The sequence below is a fragment of the Gadus chalcogrammus genome, chromosome 4 (assembly GCF_026213295.1).
Source record: "Gadus chalcogrammus isolate NIFS_2021 chromosome 4, NIFS_Gcha_1.0, whole genome shotgun sequence".
In the NCBI taxonomy this organism is placed as follows: domain Eukaryota; kingdom Metazoa; phylum Chordata; class Actinopteri; order Gadiformes; family Gadidae; genus Gadus; species Gadus chalcogrammus.
Genome location: NC_079415.1, coordinates 18,283,623 through 18,304,881, shown reverse-complemented (window position 1 = coordinate 18,304,881; position 21,259 = coordinate 18,283,623). Strand labels below are relative to the sequence as shown.

Below are 21,259 nucleotides of genomic sequence, written 5' to 3'. Positions count from 1 at the left end.
GGTCAGATACGATTATTTTGGGACAACCATGTGTATAAATAATCAAGTAGATGTGGCGTCCCACTTTAATGGGAAAGCCTCAACCAATTTTGAGAAGTAATCTGTGGCTGTTAAAATGTACTGGAAGCCATCCACAATTTTTTGGAGAGGACCGGTCAGGTCAATACCAATCAGCTCCCAGACAGGAGACACCTATCAAGGTAAAACAAATATAATTATTTTTACACTCAATACTTCTTTATTAATAGCTGTTGGATAAGATACCACTGCACACATGTACCTGTATACACTGTAATGTCGGAATGTAGGAAGCAGTCAAAGGTTTCCCAACCATCTGGCATTTATCACATTCAAAGTCCTTTAAGAAGGTAGCTGTTAATAAAACACTAAAACACAAAGTAACCATAACTCAAACAAATGGCCTACCCAGTTGTTAATGTCCACTGACATGCCAAGCCAGTAAAATATGGAGGATTTTGCTGCTGAGCTATCTTAAATAAAGGCCTTATAAACAATCATCAAAATATGCTCCCCATATTCTTAGTGTACAAAGGGTGAGTAGTGGTTTTAAATAATGTGATTCTGCAGTGGGAGCATTATTTGACAGAGGCAATTGGTCTATCCACATAGGCTACTTTACCCCTGCTATCTTAAATAAAGACGTTATAAACAAGCAAGTATTTCAGATACTCACCCTTTAACTTGAATTTTGAAGCGTACCTCCTAAGGCCATCTGGGAATGTTCCCAGCGACAGGAGGTCAAACGATTGTTTCCATCTTTCCTCCATAGCTAATACAAACACAAGTACTTAGAATTTATGCAAAACGATAAGACAAGATGTCGTCGTCCCCCTCCCCCTCCACTACCAACGAAAAACTTTCTCCGCTCCCAGACCCGTAAAGTCATAACACATATTTCATCTTATTTCTACATTCATCAGAAGTGTGCACATATTTATGTGCTTACATGTCAAAAGGCGCAATGTTAAACATATATGTAGGATAATTGCGCAGTTAAAAAGCATGTTTTAAAGAAAATACTCACCATCAGCAGAAACTGATGGGTGCGCACGCAGGATCGCTCAACCACTAGTAGGCAGAATTTGATGGAGTTCATAAGTAGGGTTGGGTATCGTTTGGGTTTTATCCGATACCGGAACCTACTCGGTACTTTTCAAATGGTTCCGGTGCTAAAACGGTTCTCGAACCGGTACTTAAAAAAACGAAACCGCACACACTTGCATACATGCACGACTTGTTATGAGTTTCACATTAAGCAGAAAGTCAGCGGACACTGAGTTGAATGGCAACGGTGTTTGCTAGCCTACTTGATATGCAAGATTTACGGTTGGCATTAAATTACTTACATTAATTATTTATAATAATTAATATAAGTAATTTAATTTATAATAAAAACTATTATATTACTGATAAATATATTTTTAAAAAATAATTACAAATAATATTAATTACTCGCTGAAAGCAGGCAAGCACGCATCATGGCGCAACATTACTGCCAAAGTCATATTAAAGAGCCCATGCCATTAAAATCACATTTTTCCTATTGTTTGTTAAATAGCATAGGTCTGAATAAGTTTGTGAGCTGTGGTAAGTTTGAAATCTATGCAGTTTGTCTGCTGAATGCAATAGGCAATGAAAGGAAAAAGGCAGAAGAAATGAGCCGATCTGGATAAGGTGACACTGTGACGTAGCGTTGTCAAACTATTATTCATGGCCCTGCCCACTTTGTTGGTTCGTAACCACCCACAATAATTCTGAAAGAGTCGTGATTGAGCTAGTGCTAAATGCTAATACTTGTACGGTAGTTGCTTAGTTCGTAGTAACAGGCTAGTTACAGAATTTTGAATGCAATGGCAGAACGACATCGAAGTACATGAACTGCGACATGCTGCCTGCCGCCGGTTGCCGCGAGGCACCACCGCCGCGAAGCACCACCGCCCGGCAGCGGGCAGCCGGGCGGTGGTGCCTCGCGCCGGCAGCACGCGGTTCTGTCTACTACAGATTGATGTGGAAGTGGAAGAACCAGAGATTTCGGAGAACCCGACGAAGTCCTTTGTGATTCATTATATCGTCTGGACGTGCACACAGCTTTTGGCCGTGATAATATGTATTATTTGATATAGATATCTATGTATTATATGATATTATTTAGATATACACGTCGGACTCTCGTCTCTGGTATTTCTACAACGAGACTCGTAGTGGGGGTTATCTCAGCCATGGCCAAGGGATTGTTGACCGCGGTCGTCTCCCGCCGGAGTCTCGCTGCCGATGGACCACCGGCTTCAGGAGGCGGTGATTAGCGCTGACCGCTGCCGAGGCGGTGGGAAGCAGGGCTCAAGCGGGATACATTCGCGGCCAACAATCCCCTTCTCCTCCATGTCGTGGTTCATGTACTTCAGGGAGTCAAAGCCAAAGTTCCTTTCCCCCAATTCATTCTCAACCATGGCTGCGATAACCCCCACTACGAGTCTCGTTGTAGAAATACCAGAGACGAGAGTCCGACGTGTGCGCCATCACACCAACAGCAGAACGGTTATCCAAATAACAAGGAAGTGTACAACACTTGCGTTAGAGTCCTGGGGCTCTACATCTAAATAATATCATATAATACATAGATATCTATATCAAATAATACATATTATCACGGCCAAAATCTGTGTGCACCTCCAGACGATATAATGAATCACAAAGGACTTCGTCGGGTTCTCCGACGTCTCTGGTTCTTCCACTTCCACATCAATCTGAAGAAGACGCGGTCGTTTGAGATTCATAATAGCCTATCGTCTGGAGGCTCACACAGCTTTTGGCCGTGATAATATATATTATATATTATATGATATAGATATCTATGTATAATATGGGTTTCTAAGAGCCATTGCGATACATCCACCGTAAACAGAGCGCATGGTACCGTGGCTACAAGCTGCTCAGGGCCAGGTGATAATATATATTATATATTATATGATATAGATATCTATGTATAATATGGGTTTCTAAGAGCCATTGCGATACATCCACCGTAAACTGAGCGCATGGTACCGTGGTTACAAGCTGCTCAGGGCCAGGTGATAATATATATTATATTATATTACATAGATTTCTATGTATAATATGGGTTTCTACGAGCCATTGCGATACATCCACCGTAAACAGCGCATGGTACTGTGGCTACAAGCTGCTCAGGGCCACACCCCCACCCCCCTCCTTGACCTGCCTTGACACGCCCACCGTAACCAGAGCGAATGGTACTGTGGCTACAAGCTGCTCAGGGCCACACCCCCACCCCCCTCCTTGACCTGCCTTGACACGCCCACCGAAACAGCGCGTTTGGGGGAAGCTCAATGTGCGACTAGTTCGGAGTGGCTGTAACTCTGCACCACGGCTGAATTTCGGGGACGTCTTTGAATACTGTGTTTGTGGCCCACTAATACCTATATTAAAGCATCCATAAAATAGCATGGCATGGGATCTTTAAGTAATATAACTCAGGTGCGCAAGGCAGCCACAGGAGGAGACGCCAACATTGTTTTCAACCGCTCGGTACCGCGCTGTATTAATTCCCAAGTTTTGAAAAGAAAAAGTATTTGAAGCGAATAACGACTCTGTTTTTGATTTGTTTATTTGGTTTTGAACAGAAAGTTTTGGATGCATGCATCGGCTTTGAGTTTGTTTGTTTGTTACTTTAAAATTACATTCGCTCGCAACACACACACACACGCACGGCCTGAAATACCACGCCTCGCAGTCATGGACCTATAAAGAAAGTCGTAGTCGTACCATGCGTGTTTAGCGCAACATTGAAAAGGGTCCCGTCTGAAACAGTGTCGCGCAGCGCTGCTTTCCGAACGTTGTGTAATCAAATACACCGGTATGGCGCTATATACAAAAATCCTATCCTAACGAAAATACACACCGTTATTCAGTGTGAACCGGTATAGCGCCCAGCACTAACGCAAGTTGACGCCGCAACACCATGGGGGCGGGGCAGGGGGCGTTAAAAAACGCCAGGCACCGTTATGAGGAACCGAAATGTGCGTTCTTATTCGATCTCGTTACAACCGTTTACGTCGGAACCAGTTCCCTACTGGAACAGAGTTTCGGTGCTCAACCCTATTCATAAGGGCTAACAACCGAGTTAGCAATCATTTTGGGCATTTGTTTTTCAGCACAGTATAACATGCTAAACATTGGTAAAACGGTCGCCGACCATCTTCACTGTACCAAATATCCCGCTGCTTCGGGTTCCTTTGATAGGCGCGTTAAGAGGAGGAGCGGGCGAATCAGCTGTTTATATAAGTGTACCTGTGCACCACTGGCATGAATGCGAATGTCAGGGAGAAAGAGTGCTATGAGGAGATGAATGAACGGAACGATAATTATATTTAAAAATCACACAAAAAGAAAAAAGAAGCGGAATCAATTAGTGGCGCTCGGTGTTGATTCTGTGGCGCTGTGCCACACATTGGTCCATGTAGGCCTATGGGAAACACATCGACTCATTTGTCATCACCTCTCTTAATTTTCCATTTCTCGCAACCATACAGCAAGACAGGTAACACCAAGGTCTTGTACAGTCTTAACTTAGTTCTCCTCCAGATGCTGTTTGAGTTCCAAATCCTCTTTAGTCTGATAAAGGTCCCCCTTGCCTATGAAAGCCTGTTCTGTAGGTCTTTCAATTCGCCTCCTTCTTTACTAACTTTTGCTCCAACATGCGTGAATTCTTCCACCTCCTCGATTACCTGCCCATCAATGTTTATGTTTATTCTTGTCTGTTTTTTCTTCTTGGTTCTGAAGAATTTTGTCTTTCCAAGGTTGATTCTAAGCCCTACCCTGTTGGCTGCCTCATCCATTCTGGTGGTTTTGTCTTGGATGTGCTGTCTTGTGGAAGATAGTAATGCCACATCATCAGCAAAATCTTTACCTGTTTACTTGTTCTATGATGTTTCTCAGTATAAAGACTTGGTTTGTTTTTCCTCTTCCTTGCCTATAGCACGCCTGCTCCTTCCTCAGTCTCTTGTCAACTCCATTCCTCACTCTGTCAATGACATTTCGTCCCAGTATCTTCCCAAAGACTGGCAGCAGTGTTATGCCTCTTGAGTTCTTACAATCTTTTAGGTTGTCTTCCTTCGGCAGCTTTATGATGAACCCTTTTTTCCAAGCTTCTGGGATAGCCTCACCCTTTCTGAACGAGTAGCCTACTTATGATCTTATTATTGGTAGCTTCCCCTTGATCGACTAGCTGCCATGATTCCTCGCTAATCCATTGTTTCTCCTTCTTCCAGGGTTTATCTAAAACAGTTTCTGCAACCTCTGTGTACGCATTCTGTATTACCTCAAAATCCCTCTCTAATTCGCATTGATCCTAGGTGTTGTTGTTGTAAAGCCTGGGCCCCATTTCCCGATAACGATGGATCCACGTTAGTACGATCATTCTCACAATGGATCTTGCGATCCATCGTAAATTTCCTTGGAGGATTTCCCAATACTCCTCTTAACATGAACACGCGTTCACTGCACTCACGACGTTCGTAGGTTTGTAATTGTCTGCTTATAGGTCGGAATGAAGCGGCCACCGATTATTGACAGGATGGGTACTTTATTCTACCGGAGTCGTTCGCTTCTTCACCAGACACACACGCTACCGCTCGCTCTCCTCGCTCGTCCACTCACTCGCTGACGTCACTCACACACACACACGCACACTGCCATTCTCGCACACACACATAGGCCTACCCTACTCGTAACACTATGCCTCGTAATTGGGACGTTCATAGACGTTCATGTTTTTTCCCATCTACTGAAAGTTAGGCTATTAAACATGTTGCATTCTATACGGCCTAATTATGTCATTATTTAAGCTACATAGCCTAATAAGAAGCGATAATAGGATATTTGACTAAACCAACCAAACTAGTTGAGGGTTTTTGCCTACCTGCAAGCATCCTCCAACTGCAATCTTTGGTTATTTATTAATTAATTTAGCTATACTTTAATAGTATTCTTTCTGTTCAAATCTGTTCAGTGTTCCAAATTATTTTTTATTAAATGTTACATTAACTTAATTGTTATATTAGTGTTGTTTAAATAAAATGCTTTTTAAATTAAAAAAAATCGTGGGATGTATCGAACCGTGGGTCAAAAATCGTGATACAAACCGAATCGTGAGTTGGTGTATCGTTACAGCCCTAGTTAAAATATCTCCCCATCGAGGCCAAAAGCAGCCTTGATGGGGAGATATTTTAAGACAGGATAGAGTGCAATAATATGAATGCTAAAGATATTAAAACACAATTGATTAGGCCTAGGCCGACATATGTATCAGTCCTAATCCTGAATGCAGTGTGCGTACATTTTTTCACGAAATTCCCCCCCTGAAATAATTCCATATTACAGTTTTTTCCTATCGTTTTCGGTCATGTACCCATACTATGGTCACTTTTCCCTATCACTTAACACAGTAGGCTTTAGAGACACACACCTCTGCATATCTGTTAACCTTTGGTGCAAAATGCACTACAACAACCACACCACAAACAATGCTGCCATAACTTAACACATGTTTCCTCTCAGAACACTATGACCTAAAAAACACTAACATCTTGAAGCATTGCCAATTGCATATATAAAATGTTGCTGTGTCCTCCAGTTTGGCATAGATTTCCTGTAGTGTTGCATTGAAAAAAAGAGAAAAAACACAGACAAACACTTCTTTGGACTACAGTAATAAAGTTTGTAATATTACAGTATGACAATCCAAGCCAAGTATCTGCTGACAGTGTTCATATGTCGGTTTACCTCCCACAAAATATGTCACAATTGAGTGTGGTAAATGTACTGTAATTGTAAATACAGTAAATACTGTAAGTGTTTTATGAGAAACTGAGAATAACAATTTTCAGTTTTTGTCATGCAAATTACATACAGTAAGTACGTAATATATGATCCAGAAACAAATCACAAACACATCAGTCAGAATGCTGTAAATACTGTATAGTACCTGTTAGTTTGTGTGAAAACCCTCACGATTGATGCCACCGTTGATCTTGGCAAGTTCGGCTGAACCCTCAGACCAGCTTCCCTCATGGACAGACCATGATTGATTACATGGTCGATGACAGTTGCTCTGATTTCATCAGATACAACTGTCCTTGCTGCTGCTGCTCCTCTCCCTCTCCCTCTTCCTCTACCTCTCCCTCTTCCTCTACCTCTTCCTCTACCTCTTCCTCTTCCTCCTACTCCACCTTCACCTTCACCTCCACCTCCACCTCTTCCTCTTCCTCTGCCTCTTGCTCTTGCTCTTGCTGCATCCATTTTCCTATACCAACTACGTAAAGAAGTCCAAAGCAAATGCCAAAGAAGGCCCTTTTTCAACGAGGCACAAATTACATGTAAAACACCTGAGTAGGTCTTTAGCTGAGTAGGTCTTTAGCTGAAATGACCACCAGGTGTTTTGCATTGCAAAACTTATCCTCTGTGTTTTGTACAGATCATTGTATGTAGCGTTGCTTTTACGTAAAAAAAGTAATTCCATGCCAATTCACCAAGAACTATGGTGCACAGGGGGAAAAAAAATCGAAATTACTGTAAAATAAAATAAATAAACTATAAACTAAATATTTTTTCTTATTCAAACATGTAACTTCATTTGTCTGTCCAAATGCAGCATCTTTCCATCTACAGTGATCTAAATTACTGATAAGTTAGGTTTTGAACAGAAAGTTCACTGTTTCGAACAGAGTATCTAAACATTGGTAAAATATGCTGTAGTTCCACAGCGTTTTGCCGGTAGTGAACATTGACTGGGGCAGGTATCCATGAAATTTGGAAGAAGGCGTCATTGCCAGCATTTGTATCTTAGCATAGGGGCAAGTAACCACAGTTTGGTTCACATGGTCTACTGGTATGCTCACTGTGTGAAGTGTTTAGGGAATGTGAACATGGTTTAGGTAAATTGCCTAAAACGATAGGAAAAAACTGTAACAAAAATCTAAAATAGCTTGTGTGACAACTACATTTATCTTAATGTGCTGATTTCTCAAACATGCTTTGCGCAACAAAGGGAGCCGACTTCATCTGATTCCGCATAAGGTTTCATTGATTGGCGCACACTGTCTATTCTAGAATGTTTGTAGACATTGAAAATGCAACGTATAGACTACAAACGGGATTAACTATTGTCAGGGATGTTCGTTACAGTCTAGACACGGTCCGATAAATAGTGAACTTCCACACAGCCTCACCGAAGCGCCTACAGTGCTTAATGCAAACAACCGCAACAAAAAACGCCTGCAGAAATTGTCCGACACCCGCTGTTCTCAGCATGATGCATTTCTACAGTAGCCTATGTCTTCTGTCATTGATCAATATGAAGACATTTTAACCACGATGGTTGAATTAAAATCAGAGGGAGACAACATGTCTCGATCTTTGATGTTTAAATCTAACAGTAGTCTATGAGTAATATATCGGCGGTAACCACTGCTTTTGGTTGCGAAATTGCGTCAGCTGGTCATTCCGTGGTATTGGATGTGTTTTCATAAAACGCATCCAATACACGGAGTGTCCGCTAGTGAAGCCACTGACGCTATAGTAGGCTAACGATGCTCTTAGCATCCTACGAGTACCCCTGGAGTCCTCGTTAGCTACGAGCGTTTTCACTCTGTTATCAAAATCTGGCCCCAGTTGACGTACAGAAGTAGAATCATCAGAGCGTCTGTCGTTGTCTTGAAGAAAGTCAACTAAACCGGATCGCTTTGAACTCACTTTAGTTGACAAAGTATTTCGGCATGGTAACTATGAACTAAAAGGAGGGAAATTGTATTTAACACACGCGTGGAGCGATGCACGGCTGACCTATTAGCAACGGGTGTTAAGGAACAGAACATTGGGACCCAAGTGCTGGACACAGGGAGGCGGAGACAGGGTAAGGGCAACAGGATTTTTTGGTACAAGCGAGGCGGGAAGTCAGGCAGGCGGGGGTTTGGTGCCGGGCGGGCGATCGGGTAGGCAAGGGCTCGATGATGGACGGATAGTTAGGCAGGCGGAGGTTCGATAACGGGCAGGCAGGCAGGCAGAAGGAGAACTATAGAAGGCGAGAGGAAAACAATGTGCCTAAATTGCATAACACGTCTTAAGACGTCAAGCCGACATCACGAAAATGTTTTCCCCATAATTTCCAGTGACGGGAATGTGCAATTAATGCACAATTAAAAAATATCTAAACACATTTTGAATCTCCTACGTCAACAATTTATAATACTTGAACAAGGACTGTTTTGTAAAAAAAATGAGGAATAGGGATATCAAGAATCTTCGGCACGCGCACATGCGCCCACTGAAATTTTGCAGAGTCTCACTCCAGCCAAAGTTGGCAACCCTGAATGCTAACCGGGAGCTAGTGCCGATCTGCGCTGAATTCATACGTCATACTTGTTAGGGAAGAGGGAGTTATGGTGTGTTCCATATGCCTCGGACACCAGGCTTCCAAATTGCGAGTGGGAAAATCTCCCAGCTTTCTTTCGGCATTGCATGGAGGCATGCCCCCTTTTAGTCTGTCCCCCTCGAAATTATACCGAGGCGACTCGACAAAAAAAATGGCTGCGCCCATGAAGATATTTATTTTCTTTGTATTTGTACAACATTCGTCATTTTAATGTCGATTTTAAATGCTCTTACACACTTGATTACATTGCTACTTTATTCCGGTCACAAATGTATGCGTTGCACAGTGTTGCTGTGCGTGCAATACAATGTTAAGTTGTGTTGTTTGTTTTCAAAATGGTTTTGCTAAAGATGCTAATGTAGCTAACAATAAAAATGACAATTACATGACATAATCGCAAAGACTAACGGGAACGCTATAAATGCTACCAGACAGGAACAATTATGTCAAAAATGCAACTCGAAAGGCTTGTGGCCGAGTCATCTGGAACACACCATTAGATGTCCTTGCTTGCAACCAGTCAAAACATAACATGATGGTCATTTCACACGTGATTTCAGTTTCAGTTCAGCCTCTTTTATCAACGACTTAACTTTTTGGTTTTAACGTGATAAGAGTTTGTTGGCTGTTATGGAGATATTGTTGAGATATTCGATTGATTGCAGATTGTAGCTCATAATAGTAATATATACTGTTTATGATAATATATATTTTACATGCTGGAAAAATATTAGAAAAACAGATAATGAATTGAATTATAATACAGAGGAATCAGAGTCGATTCAAAGTCTCATGTGTTCTCATAGCTTTATTTTGCATGACCTTGACCAGAACAGTAATGCTTCTTCATAATAGTTAACTACTTTAACGGCACAGACAATTCAAAACCCCAGTGGAAACTAGATGGAAAAAGTGTGTAGTTCAAAATGTGGTGCAGCTTTTACTTCTTCGCCTCCTACAGGGTTTGTTATGTGCTATCATTCAAAAACACCATGTTATTTCCCATAGACATTTGACCGAGGGAAACGGGAGCCGTGGAGGCGGAACTTATTCTTCAGAGGTCTATATTAGGTGTGGGGCAGGGATCAGACCAAGCTCCAATCCGGAGTCCTTCCTAGAAAGGTTATTATGACTTTGAGATCATATAAATATTTATACATTTTTCTGACAAGATATTCAGTAGTTCTCTCGTGGAACCCTCTGTGTGAAATATAACTGTTTAAGATACTGTTGACCTTAACTTAATGCCATTTCTTGCTTCATGCCAATACAAATATTGTGTGTGAGCTTTTTTAAAAATAATTATTTCCTACAACTTGGTGTGTGTTACATTTCCGTGCTTTGATGTGCCTGACCCCTTAATGTTGTGAAACGCTGTTATGGGCCATTCTACACACCTTTTGTTGCCATCTGTTGACTTAAGAGCGATCTGAAAACGATCTTGCTAAAACCTGTATTTCCTCCTTAAAGCCACTGATGCAAATATAAAATGTATTTCCTGCAGAAAATGCGGGCAATGCTGTAGTGCAAAGTGTGGTTGAAAAATATGTTTTAAGCCACATAGTTTAAGACGTAAAGAAATGTTAAATGGCTAAAAATCAAGTGAAGGAGTTTGAACAGAGTCTAAATGGAGAAAAACAATGTAAACATGCACACCATTTAAACAATTTAAAATGGTTGAGAACAAATAAAGTGAAGAGTTCAACAAATATCTGAAGCGATCATGTTTGAATACATTTGAGATAAATTATAGAAAAGCTGAGCTGTTCTCTGTGTGTGTGTGTGTGTGTGTGTGTGTGTGTGTGTGTGTGTGTGTGTGTGTGTGTGTGTGTGTGTGTGTGTGTGTGTGTGTGTGTGTGTGTGTGTGTTTGTGTGTGTGTGTGTGATAGCATGATGTGAAAAAATATACTTTAAGCATTTTTGTTAGCATGTAGCTTCTACCGGGGGTAAACCGCATACGTAGAAAGCACCTAGCCTCTAGCCATATAAACGGGTGTCCCCACAGACAACCGCCCAATATAAAAAAATCATGTTTCCAATCGATTAATCATTTTAGCGCCAGTGTAATAAGAAATAACGTAACAGTTTAAGCTTGACATTGTGTTTCTAGTTTAAATATTGAGGTTGTTTAGGCTATTCAACGTCCAAAATGGTTAGCTTTTGTGAAAGCCACCTTGGGCTAGCTAGAGCGTCAACTATCTTCAACGTCCTCATTTTCGAGCCTCAACAGAATGAGACCAACTGAAAATGTACAAAGTTAAACTGTGATTCGGAAAAATGTAATCGAAAATCTGTTTGATATACATGAAGATACAAGTGTGTTGATTTGTTAAATGTTTGAATGAAGGTTAGATTTTTTTAAATGACCAAGTTACGAAGTTTGAAGTGTGGGTCCCCCCATTGAAGAATGGGGGGACGGCTCTGTCACGCCAAATTTGTACCGGGTGCCAAATTTGTACCGGGCACGTCATCCATATGTAATCCCTTCCAAACCTGCCTGGCAACAGATGATCGCGTCGTCCGTTGCCTGGCAACGGACGATCACGTCGAATGACGTGAAAGGTTCACGAACATTCGCGAACCTTCAAGTTCGTTCAAAACAAGTGTTATCTAGCGATCCGTTATCTGTATTGTGCTATTTCGTCCTTGACCTACTTTAAACACTCAGTTTACTTGCTAAATTTGATTAAACAATTAAATACAATACAAATATAAAGTAAAAACAAGTGTTATCTAGCGATCCGTTTTCTGTATTATGTTATTTCGTCTTTGGCAACATGAGCGCGAATGTTTTTTGAAACCTGCCCGGCAACGGACAACCCTTACGTAATCAGTTGTCCGTTGCCTGGCAACGGACAACTGATGACGTGCCCGGTACAAATTTGGCACCCGGTGCAAATTTGGCGTGACAGCTCCACCGTCCTCCCATTGTCTTCCAATGTAAGAATTTATATTTAAAAAGTAAAAAAGTTTTTTTTACGATTCCAAGCTAATCTAAATATTTTAAAATTAGAATAGAGTCTCTAGGTCAGTGGTTTTCAAACTGTGGGGCGCGCCCCCCCCTGGGGGGCGCCAGAGTTCTTCAGGGGGGGCGCGACGTGAGAAAAAAATAAACCCGAAGAAAACCCTGAAAGACGATGATTCAAATCATCAGTCGTACTTCAACTGTAGAAGTAACATAACTAAATCAATTTTCAACCGTTTATCTTCGTGCAAACCATTTAACAAATCTACACACTTGTATCTTCAATAATATCGAAACAGAATTTCGATATCATTTAAAATGTCTTCAGAATCACAGTTTTAGTTTCATACTGCTTCGTTTTCAGCTGTTTTCATTGAAGACGTCAGCCCATTCTGATACACCTACTTCTAGACATCGTAACTCATTCCTTTTTCAACCGTTTACCATCGTTCAAACCATTAAACAAATCTACACACTTGTATCTTCAATACTATCTAAACGGAATTTTGATAGCATTTATACTTTTTTCAGAATCACAGTTTTAGTTTCAAACCGGCGTCGTTTTCAGTTGGTTATAATAATTGAGGTCACCATAGCAACGCCGGTAAACAAACCCCGCCGAATAGTCGAATCTCTGGACTGAAAAGGCAGATCTGATTAGACTCAGAAAATTCAGAATCGGGGACCCTGAATGAATCTGTAAACTGGCAGTTTACACAGATTAAGATGTTCAAATGTATTTAAAAAAGGTTAAGCTAAAACATGCTTAGATAAAGTTGTTACATTTTGTTGTTTAAAAACGCAAAAATATGTAATGTTTCAGAAATATGTTTAAAAAATATGTTAAAAAATTTGTTTCAAATGTTTCAAAAATATGTTCCAAATGTTTTAAAATTATGATCGGAGATGTTTGAAAAGTGTAAAATAATTAAAATAGCTTACAAAACACAGGTATTTAGAAAAAAAAATGGGGGGGGGGGGGGGGGGGGCTCAGCTGAATTTTTCCTCTGAGGGGGGGCTCACTCTCTCACACTTTGAAAACCCCTGCTCTAGGTGAAAGATTGTGGAAGGAGCATTCACCTAAAAAGTTAAAGTTTACCTGAGGCATTGAATATGTGTTTTAAAGTGGAACTTTCAGTTGGACACAGCAATACTTTCTTTGTATTTCATTCCAGACGACGATCGAGGCTTTAAAGGGGAAGCGGTGACGGGGAAAGCACATGTGAGCATCAGCGACTCGGGAAAGAAGAATGCAAACGACAGAAGTGTGAATATCAGCGTCGGAAGTGTGAACATCAGCGTCAGAAGTGTGACCATCAGCGTCGGAGATGGATCGGTCTTGAAGAGTCCGCTGACCACAGTCTTCCTCCCCATCGTCTACATCATCGTATTTGTCGTGGGTCTGCCTGCCAACGCTCTGGCCCTCTGGGTGTTTCTATTCCGGACAAAGAAGAAGAACCCGTCCTCCATCTTCATGGCCAACCTGGCGCTGTGTGACCTGCTCTTTGTCATCTGGATCCCTCTGAAGATCGCCTACCACTTAAACGGCAATAACTGGATCTACGGTGAGGGTCTGTGCAAGGTCCTGGTGGGGTTCTTCTACGCCAACATGTACTGCTCCACCGCCTTCATTGCCTGCATCAGCATTCAGCGCTACTGGGGTGTCATCCAGCCATTGTCCCGGCAACGAAAGGACAACACTGTGAGCGTGGCCGTCTCCGTGTTGATCTGGCTGGCGGTCTGGGTCCTAACCACGCCCCTCTTCCTGTACGACCAGACGGTGAGGGTCAGCAACATGGACATCGTTACGTGCCATGACGTCACCCTTCGTAGCCAGAGGGAGTTGGCGGCCGGCTACTTCCTGACCATGGGCATCCTGGGATTCATAGTTCCGGCGGCGGTGTGCAGTGTGGCCTACGTGCTGATGCTCAAGGCCCTGTGGAGCTCCATGACGGACGAGGCCATCGCCAAGAAACGACGCAAGGCGGTGCTGCTGATCATCACCGTGCTGGTCATGTTCCTGGTGTGCTTCAGTCCCAGTAACATCATGCTGCTGGTGCACTACGGCCTCCTGCTGGCCCAGAGGACCAACAACGGCTACGGCTTCTACATCATCACCCTGTGCCTGGCCAGCCTCAACAGCTGCATCGACCCCTTCGTCTATTACTTCATCTCGGAGGACTTCCGCAAACACATACGGAACACGCTCATCTGCCGCAGCCAGCGCAAGGCAGAGCGCATGCGCGTGTCTTTCAATGCACTCAAGAACTCCAAGAAGTCCAAGAAGAGTACGTACAGCTCTGACAGCTCTGGGAAGACCAAGAGCAGCAGCTGCTGACCGTGGGGGGGCGTGTTGGACTTGGCAGGTGCTGCCTCACAACGCGACACACTTTTTAACGTTTTAACAAGAGCTTGTTTTCCTATGAATGTGTATATTCTGTGAATTAGAATTGCTTGTTTTTATCTGGTCCTTGGTGTTGCTTAGCCTGGCGCCGCCCACCCAACTACTTCCGCTCAATTTTCATTTAACTTCAGTACTAGGTCTGGGTCTGCTTAATATGAACGCGTTCCATGGAAACCAGATTTCTGGCGGTCCAATCAGCGAACAGAGGGAGTGGCTGAGAACGATGACGTCTAGGTCGCGCGCCAGTTTCACTTGTAGTCAGAGACAATGGAGAAGAATACGAGAGAAGCTATTCGGTCTGTGGTGGTGTGGTAGAAATTAATGATTATATTCTATGGTAAACTATGATTATTATTAGGCCTGTATATCTAATGGTAGAAAACATGTAAAGCGTCTTGGATTTTGATCCAGGGCTGGTCACGAGGCCTGGGAGTCTTGGGTCAGAGCAGGGGTTGGGGCACAACCCACCAGGAGCAGGAAGCTACTGAGACAATGCATGCTGACTCCACTTCCTGGGTCCTAGATTATCTCGGTGACCATCTGTTTAGAAGTATTTGTGTTTGATTATGTGTGGACACCGAAAAAACAAGAAACTGCTGAGTACTGTGCTATTGTGTGTTTAAGAAGAGGCTGGAATCTGTTGACGAGGAGTGATTCTGACAGACCCACCCGGCTGTTATCGTTGTTGTTGTACTTCACGATAAAGTCTTTTGTCAATACTTGCTCCGGACCCCTCGATTTCTTTTACTCTCTCTCTTGAATTAGTCTGAGTGTTTTATATCTCGGTTATAATCTACAACATAATTTGGCGTCGCGACCAGGACTGAAAAGAGACAGCCCAACTGCCGGGCTGCAAGGCGGGGCGCGGACGGATCACACAACCAAGCGCACAAAATTAATCTCGGTAAGTTTGGCTTACCACTCATTTAATGGTTGGTTGATCTGTTTTTGCCCCGTCTGAACGCTTGGTGAACGGGTAAAGTGTCTCTTCAGTCAAACAAACCTAAGTTAGAGAGAGAGAGAGAGAGAGAGACGGGAGCTCCGGGAGAGATTGACATGCGCGCGCACATAGGCCCTAGGCGCTCTGTGGTTCTAAATGACCAAGAAGCTTTGTGGCTCCATATTTTGATACGAGTTGTTGTTATTTGGTGATTTGAGGTTTTGGTTAAATAGACCTACTATAAAGTCCTGTGGCTGTATTCTAGAGGATCGAATTAGTGGGAAAGTTCCAATAGGACACTACAGGTCCGCAGGTCGGTTGAAGTACCTGTTGGATGTCTGAGAGTATCCCAGAGAGCTGGGTTGGAATTCATTGCCGTCGATGAATTCATTTTTATTTGAGAAGGGCTTCCTTGGGATGCCGACTGGTGAATTTTAGGTTCTTTGCTTGGACCAGTTGGACTGCAGTTCCTGCTCCATGCGGGGAGAATTTCTAATTCCGGTCTTGGCATCTTGAGAAAACGGGCTTCTCGCACTTTTGAATAGATAAGTTTCTTGGTTGGAGTACCGTTTGAGTTGGTATTTTGAGGAGTCTCTTGTTTGTTCGTGATCTGGTCGAGTGTTTATGTGTTCAGCCATTATTTTGAAGGAATAGGCTAGTTGTTTGAAGCATCGTTTGAATGAGTTCAATGCCCTAAACGTGATTCAATTGAGCTGCAGATGTTGGATCTGGAGGTGGGGCCAGTCTTTAATTCTGATCTTGGTGCTTTGTGGCAATGGTTCTTGTTTGAAATTCTGGTTGATTCATTATCCATCCGACTGTTCATGTTTTAACCAAAAGGCCAGTTTCGACGCTCGGTCAACCTTTTATTTGTAATTAATTACAAACAATTCTGACATTTTTCAATATAATATAAAAAAATGTATGAATCAGTTTATTGTCTGTATTTAAGTCGTGTTAGGATTAAGTTACCTCTGAGATTTTTACGACCCGGTTTATTTTTTGTTGATTCTGTCATAACTAAATTAGGCGGACAGAGAATGGTTAATTTTTTTGAAGTAGTTGATAATCATAAATAAATTAGACGGCTAGAGAATAGTTAATTTGTTGAAGTACTGAATAAATTTGTAAATCTTCTTTGACTTAAACATTATCGCGCTGACTCTAACTGCATGTGCATGAGTAAAACACGGGACGAGCAGGAGCATGCAGGCCAGGTTTAAAAATAGATAACAGTGAAGGGTTGGGGCCACATTCCAATCTTCAGTAGGGGAGACGAGCGCCTGGGAAGAGTTCACATTTGTAGCTTAGAGACAATAAAGTATTTAAACTAACTAGTATAATAAACTCAAATAAATTGTATTAATAAATAGTGTATTTCAGAATCAATAAATAAAATAAATAAAGTAATAAAGTAATAATTAAAAATGGCACCAACAGCGGTAGAAGTTTTGAGTAGAGACAATCCACTCCTCAGAAATTAGATAAAACAAATTTCTGAGAAGTGGGAGAAGCGGACAGTTAAATCAGGCACAATATGGCCCGCGGGAGGGACTTTTGATCCAACAATGTGTAGGGACATGGAGGTAGTAATAAGGAACTACAAACCTAATAGAAGTGGTAAAAAAGCCTTGGAAAAGAGAGACAGGGAAAAGTTAGTGCTAGCTTTGTTCGAAGAGGAGGGAGAGAGGTGCGCGCATTACAACGGGTGGCCAGAAAAATAATCACAAAGGAAGAAGAGGCTCAACCTTTGCCTCTGAAGCTTGAGCCACCGCCGTACAAACCAACTAAGATGTATCCACTGTTAACAGGCAACGTAGAAATTAAAGGGGAAGTCACACTAGATGAAGGAGATAATAAATGTAACACACAGGGGAATAGGGGTGCACCCATACACATGGACTGTTATGAGGGGATTAGGAAAGCAAGGGAAGAGTGTAGCAATGCTGACATTAGTTCTAGTGAGAGTGAAAACGGGAATGAAGAAGAGGGAGAGGGGTCTGGCTGCAGACATCCACCCAAACGCTCCAGACATCCACCCACACGCACTTCCGCTGCAGACAGAAACATCCACCCACACGCCGGAAATTGCGTGCTGGTGGATGTCTGGAGCACGAGTTGCACATTATTCAACAGCGCCCCCTCGGGTCACACTTTCCGGTGGGTCGCAGAATTCGGTGTAACAACGGGACTCACTGCACGAAGATGTGACGTTCGGCTCAGCTGCACTTGGAGGTTATGGTAGGTGACTATTCAAAACACAGCGATACAATTATAAATGCACGAGACTTGCATTTCTTTACCGATCTATTAGTTTCATTAAGTTTAGATTTTTTCATCAAACAAATAACAGAACGTTACACCAATATGAAGCATTTGTTGTTTTATTCCACACTGACGGTGGCAAACGCTAGCTAGGTGTCATTTTTGCAAGATAGGCAAATGTTTTTTGTAAACGTTGTGTAGCCTATAGTCGGTCTTGTTAAACGATTTTAGAGATTTGTAGATGTGTTGGGAGCATAAACGATTTTAATATTTGGACTTTTGACAGTCATCTGTAGTCCAAAACAGAGTTAAGTTGTAATAACATAATTACCACGAATTGAATTGACGCAGTTCGTTTCGCTTTAACTAGAGTTGCACCTATCAGCTGTTCATCTCCGCAGCGGTGGCTGAGAAGTGTGATATCATTCAATAGACAAAATCGATCGTTCAATATTCGATCTGCCTGTTTAGTTCATACAATCTGTTTATAACTAAGAGATCATAGCACTTAGTTCAGTTAAAAGGGGTAAAAGAGATGAAAAATGTAATAAAACTGATAAAAGTTAATGAATTACTGTTATGTAATAGCCTACTATCCTGTCTCAGATTCTAAATGTTCAATGTCCCCCAGTCAATAGGGTGCTGGGGCTCAGACAGTTCATAAAACATATAATGACAGAGAGAAACAGATGTAAAGTACAGTATGAGGTAGAAATATATCTCATCATTACTTATATGCCAATAATAGTTAAAGTTGATGCTCTGAAGGGACAATAATTGCTGCACACCCCTAATAAATGTTAAGTTTTTCTATTTCAGCCTTTTTCGTCTAGACTACAACCACTACTGAATTACCGGCCTTTAAATAGTTTGCTGTGCTGTGAGAATTTATCGTCTTTGATCTTAATTTTTTCTACAATTACAACATCAATTGTAACATTTTTTTTCTGTCTTTTGTAGATGCATCACTCGATTTTTAGGGATGATTCAAAGCCAGAAGTCAAACGCTGCACAACTTGCTGCACACTTTTCCACTGCCCCCTATGCCCAACTTTTAAACCAACCGTAAACACGAAGCTTCAGTGCCACCTGGAATCCCACATAAAACATTCCATTACATTTAAAGGTGATATATGTATGTGTGTAGAAAGAATATAAGAATGTATGTGTATGTGTCTATAGACAATATTTATGAATGTTTGTCTGCTTACTTTTATAAGTCACTGACTTATTTTCCTCTATATTTTGCCTGCATTGATCTTAGACACAAAGATCAATGATAATTTCCCTGAATCTTCCACCATTCAGTCATGACAATAATCTTTTGTAAAGAATGTGCCATCCTCCTAGGTGTGATGGTCTTTCATTATTTTAAGTATTTAAAGAGGACCAAATTATTCTGGTGTTCAACTCACTCAGTGTTCAACAGTTTCAGGTCCTCCTCTCTGTAGACAGACTTACCCCCTCCAGTTATGTTTCCCACCACAGTGCCGTTGTTGTCTAATTTGATGTGTTATTATCTGGATGGGCTTGTCTGCAGTCCGGGGTGTAGAACCTTACAGTTCCAAGTCTTAGTTTAAGTAACTAACTGGTTGCAAAAATAATATAATTGAATATAAAATAATTCCAACTTGGTGGAATTTAATTTTCCATTAAACAGGGGCCACTTGACAACATTGTGGCTGGAGTTTCCTGGCTGCGTCAGAATGCAGGTTTGCTCAGGGGGAAGGTGGTCGAGCTCGCATTTCCGAATATGGACGCAAAAGAACAGCAGGAGCTCCTGGAAAGGATAGGTTCTTCAACTGATGAAGAAGAAAAGTATCCCCTGCTCTTCACATTTGATTTTCAGGAAGACATGGAGGTCTTCCTTAACATGGCAGCTGAGGAGGATCTTCGGGTCAACGCCATGTTTCTGGGTCGCTGGGTGGACAGCCAGTGACATTGCTGTGTGTGTGTGTGTGTGTGTGTGTGTGTGTGTGTGTGTGTGTGTGTGTGTGTGTGTGTGTGTGTGTGTGTGTGTGTGTGTGTGTGTGTGTGTGTGTGCGCGTGTGTGTGTGTGTGTGTGTGTGTGTGTGTGTGTGTGAATTTAGGAATGCAAAAGTGCTATAATAACATATGATAAATTATGTTGGAATGCAGTCGAACCTTATGATATTAAAACAACAGAATGTAACATAGCTAGACCTAATATAAATATGTCAGAAAAGGTGAAGCTAAAGGCAAGGCAAGGCAAGGCAACTTTATTTATATGGCACTTTTCATACACAAGGCAGACTCAAAGTGCTTCACATATAAACATTGTTATACAATAAAATAAAATAATAGATAAGTAAAAGAAAACATATGCAAAGAAATTAGTAAAATAGAAAGTTAAAAAGGCTTTTTAGTAAAAAGGGGAATTGTTCTAACTATTCCTGTCCACTCATACATAGTATTTAAAATAACTATTAGCCTCAATCTCTGATGCCCTTCAGCTTTACAATACGAGTATCAGTTTGTGTCCTATCAAATATTAAATTTAGATGATTGCAGTATAACACAGAGGGAATTCTGAATAAGGTGTGTGTATTTACAGAAAGAGAAGAGCCATAAGCTCCAGCTTAAAGTCAACAGCGAGTATCAGGTCTTCTGTCCAAAACCGGAAGCGTTTATCCGATTTTATAACTTAATTTATTTCGTTAATTTATGTAAACACATTACTTAACGCCCGTTCATTTATGTAAACACATTACGTAACGCCCGATTTTTATTTGATTTTCCGATCTTTATTTTTTATTATCCGATTTCCGGCGTGTGGGTGGATGTTTCTGTCTGCAGCGGAAGTACGTGTGGGTGGATGTCTGGAGCGTGTGGGTGGATGTCTGCAGCTAGACTCTCTTGAGAAGAGGAGAAGGATGACATTGAGCATGTTGGCGAAGGGTCATCACAACCATATGTAAAACACATTATAAAGAATGCTAAGAGGAAATTAAAGAAGCGGAACGAAAGACAGAGGGAGAGGTCTAGTGGGATACAAGGGGCAGAGGAGCCTGGCTGCAGTACATCAGTACTAAGCCCCACACCACTCGAGTTAGATGAGAAACAAAGGAAATCACAAAGGGGAAAAAAGGCACCCGACACCCTCCCAGGAAACTATCCTATTCTAGTCAAAGGACAACAGGTCCACTATCAACCGTTGAACAGAACAATCAGTGTGAGAGTGTTGGCCAACATAATAAT

General features: G+C 41.8%; 1 protein-coding gene across 1 annotated transcript in view; it reads left to right on the top strand.

The window, feature by feature from the left end:
- The window catches only part of LOC130380650 (proteinase-activated receptor 2-like), a 38,708-nt gene extending 19,044 nt beyond the window's left edge, over window positions 1–19,664 (top strand). The window contains exon 2 of the mRNA XM_056587921.1: window positions 13,607–19,664. Coding sequence (XP_056443896.1) covers window positions 13,607–14,769 — 1,163 coding nt within the window. The 3' untranslated portion in view covers window positions 14,770–19,664. The remainder of the gene's footprint in view (window positions 1–13,606) is intronic.
- Window positions 19,665–21,259: the final 1,595 nt, after the last annotated feature.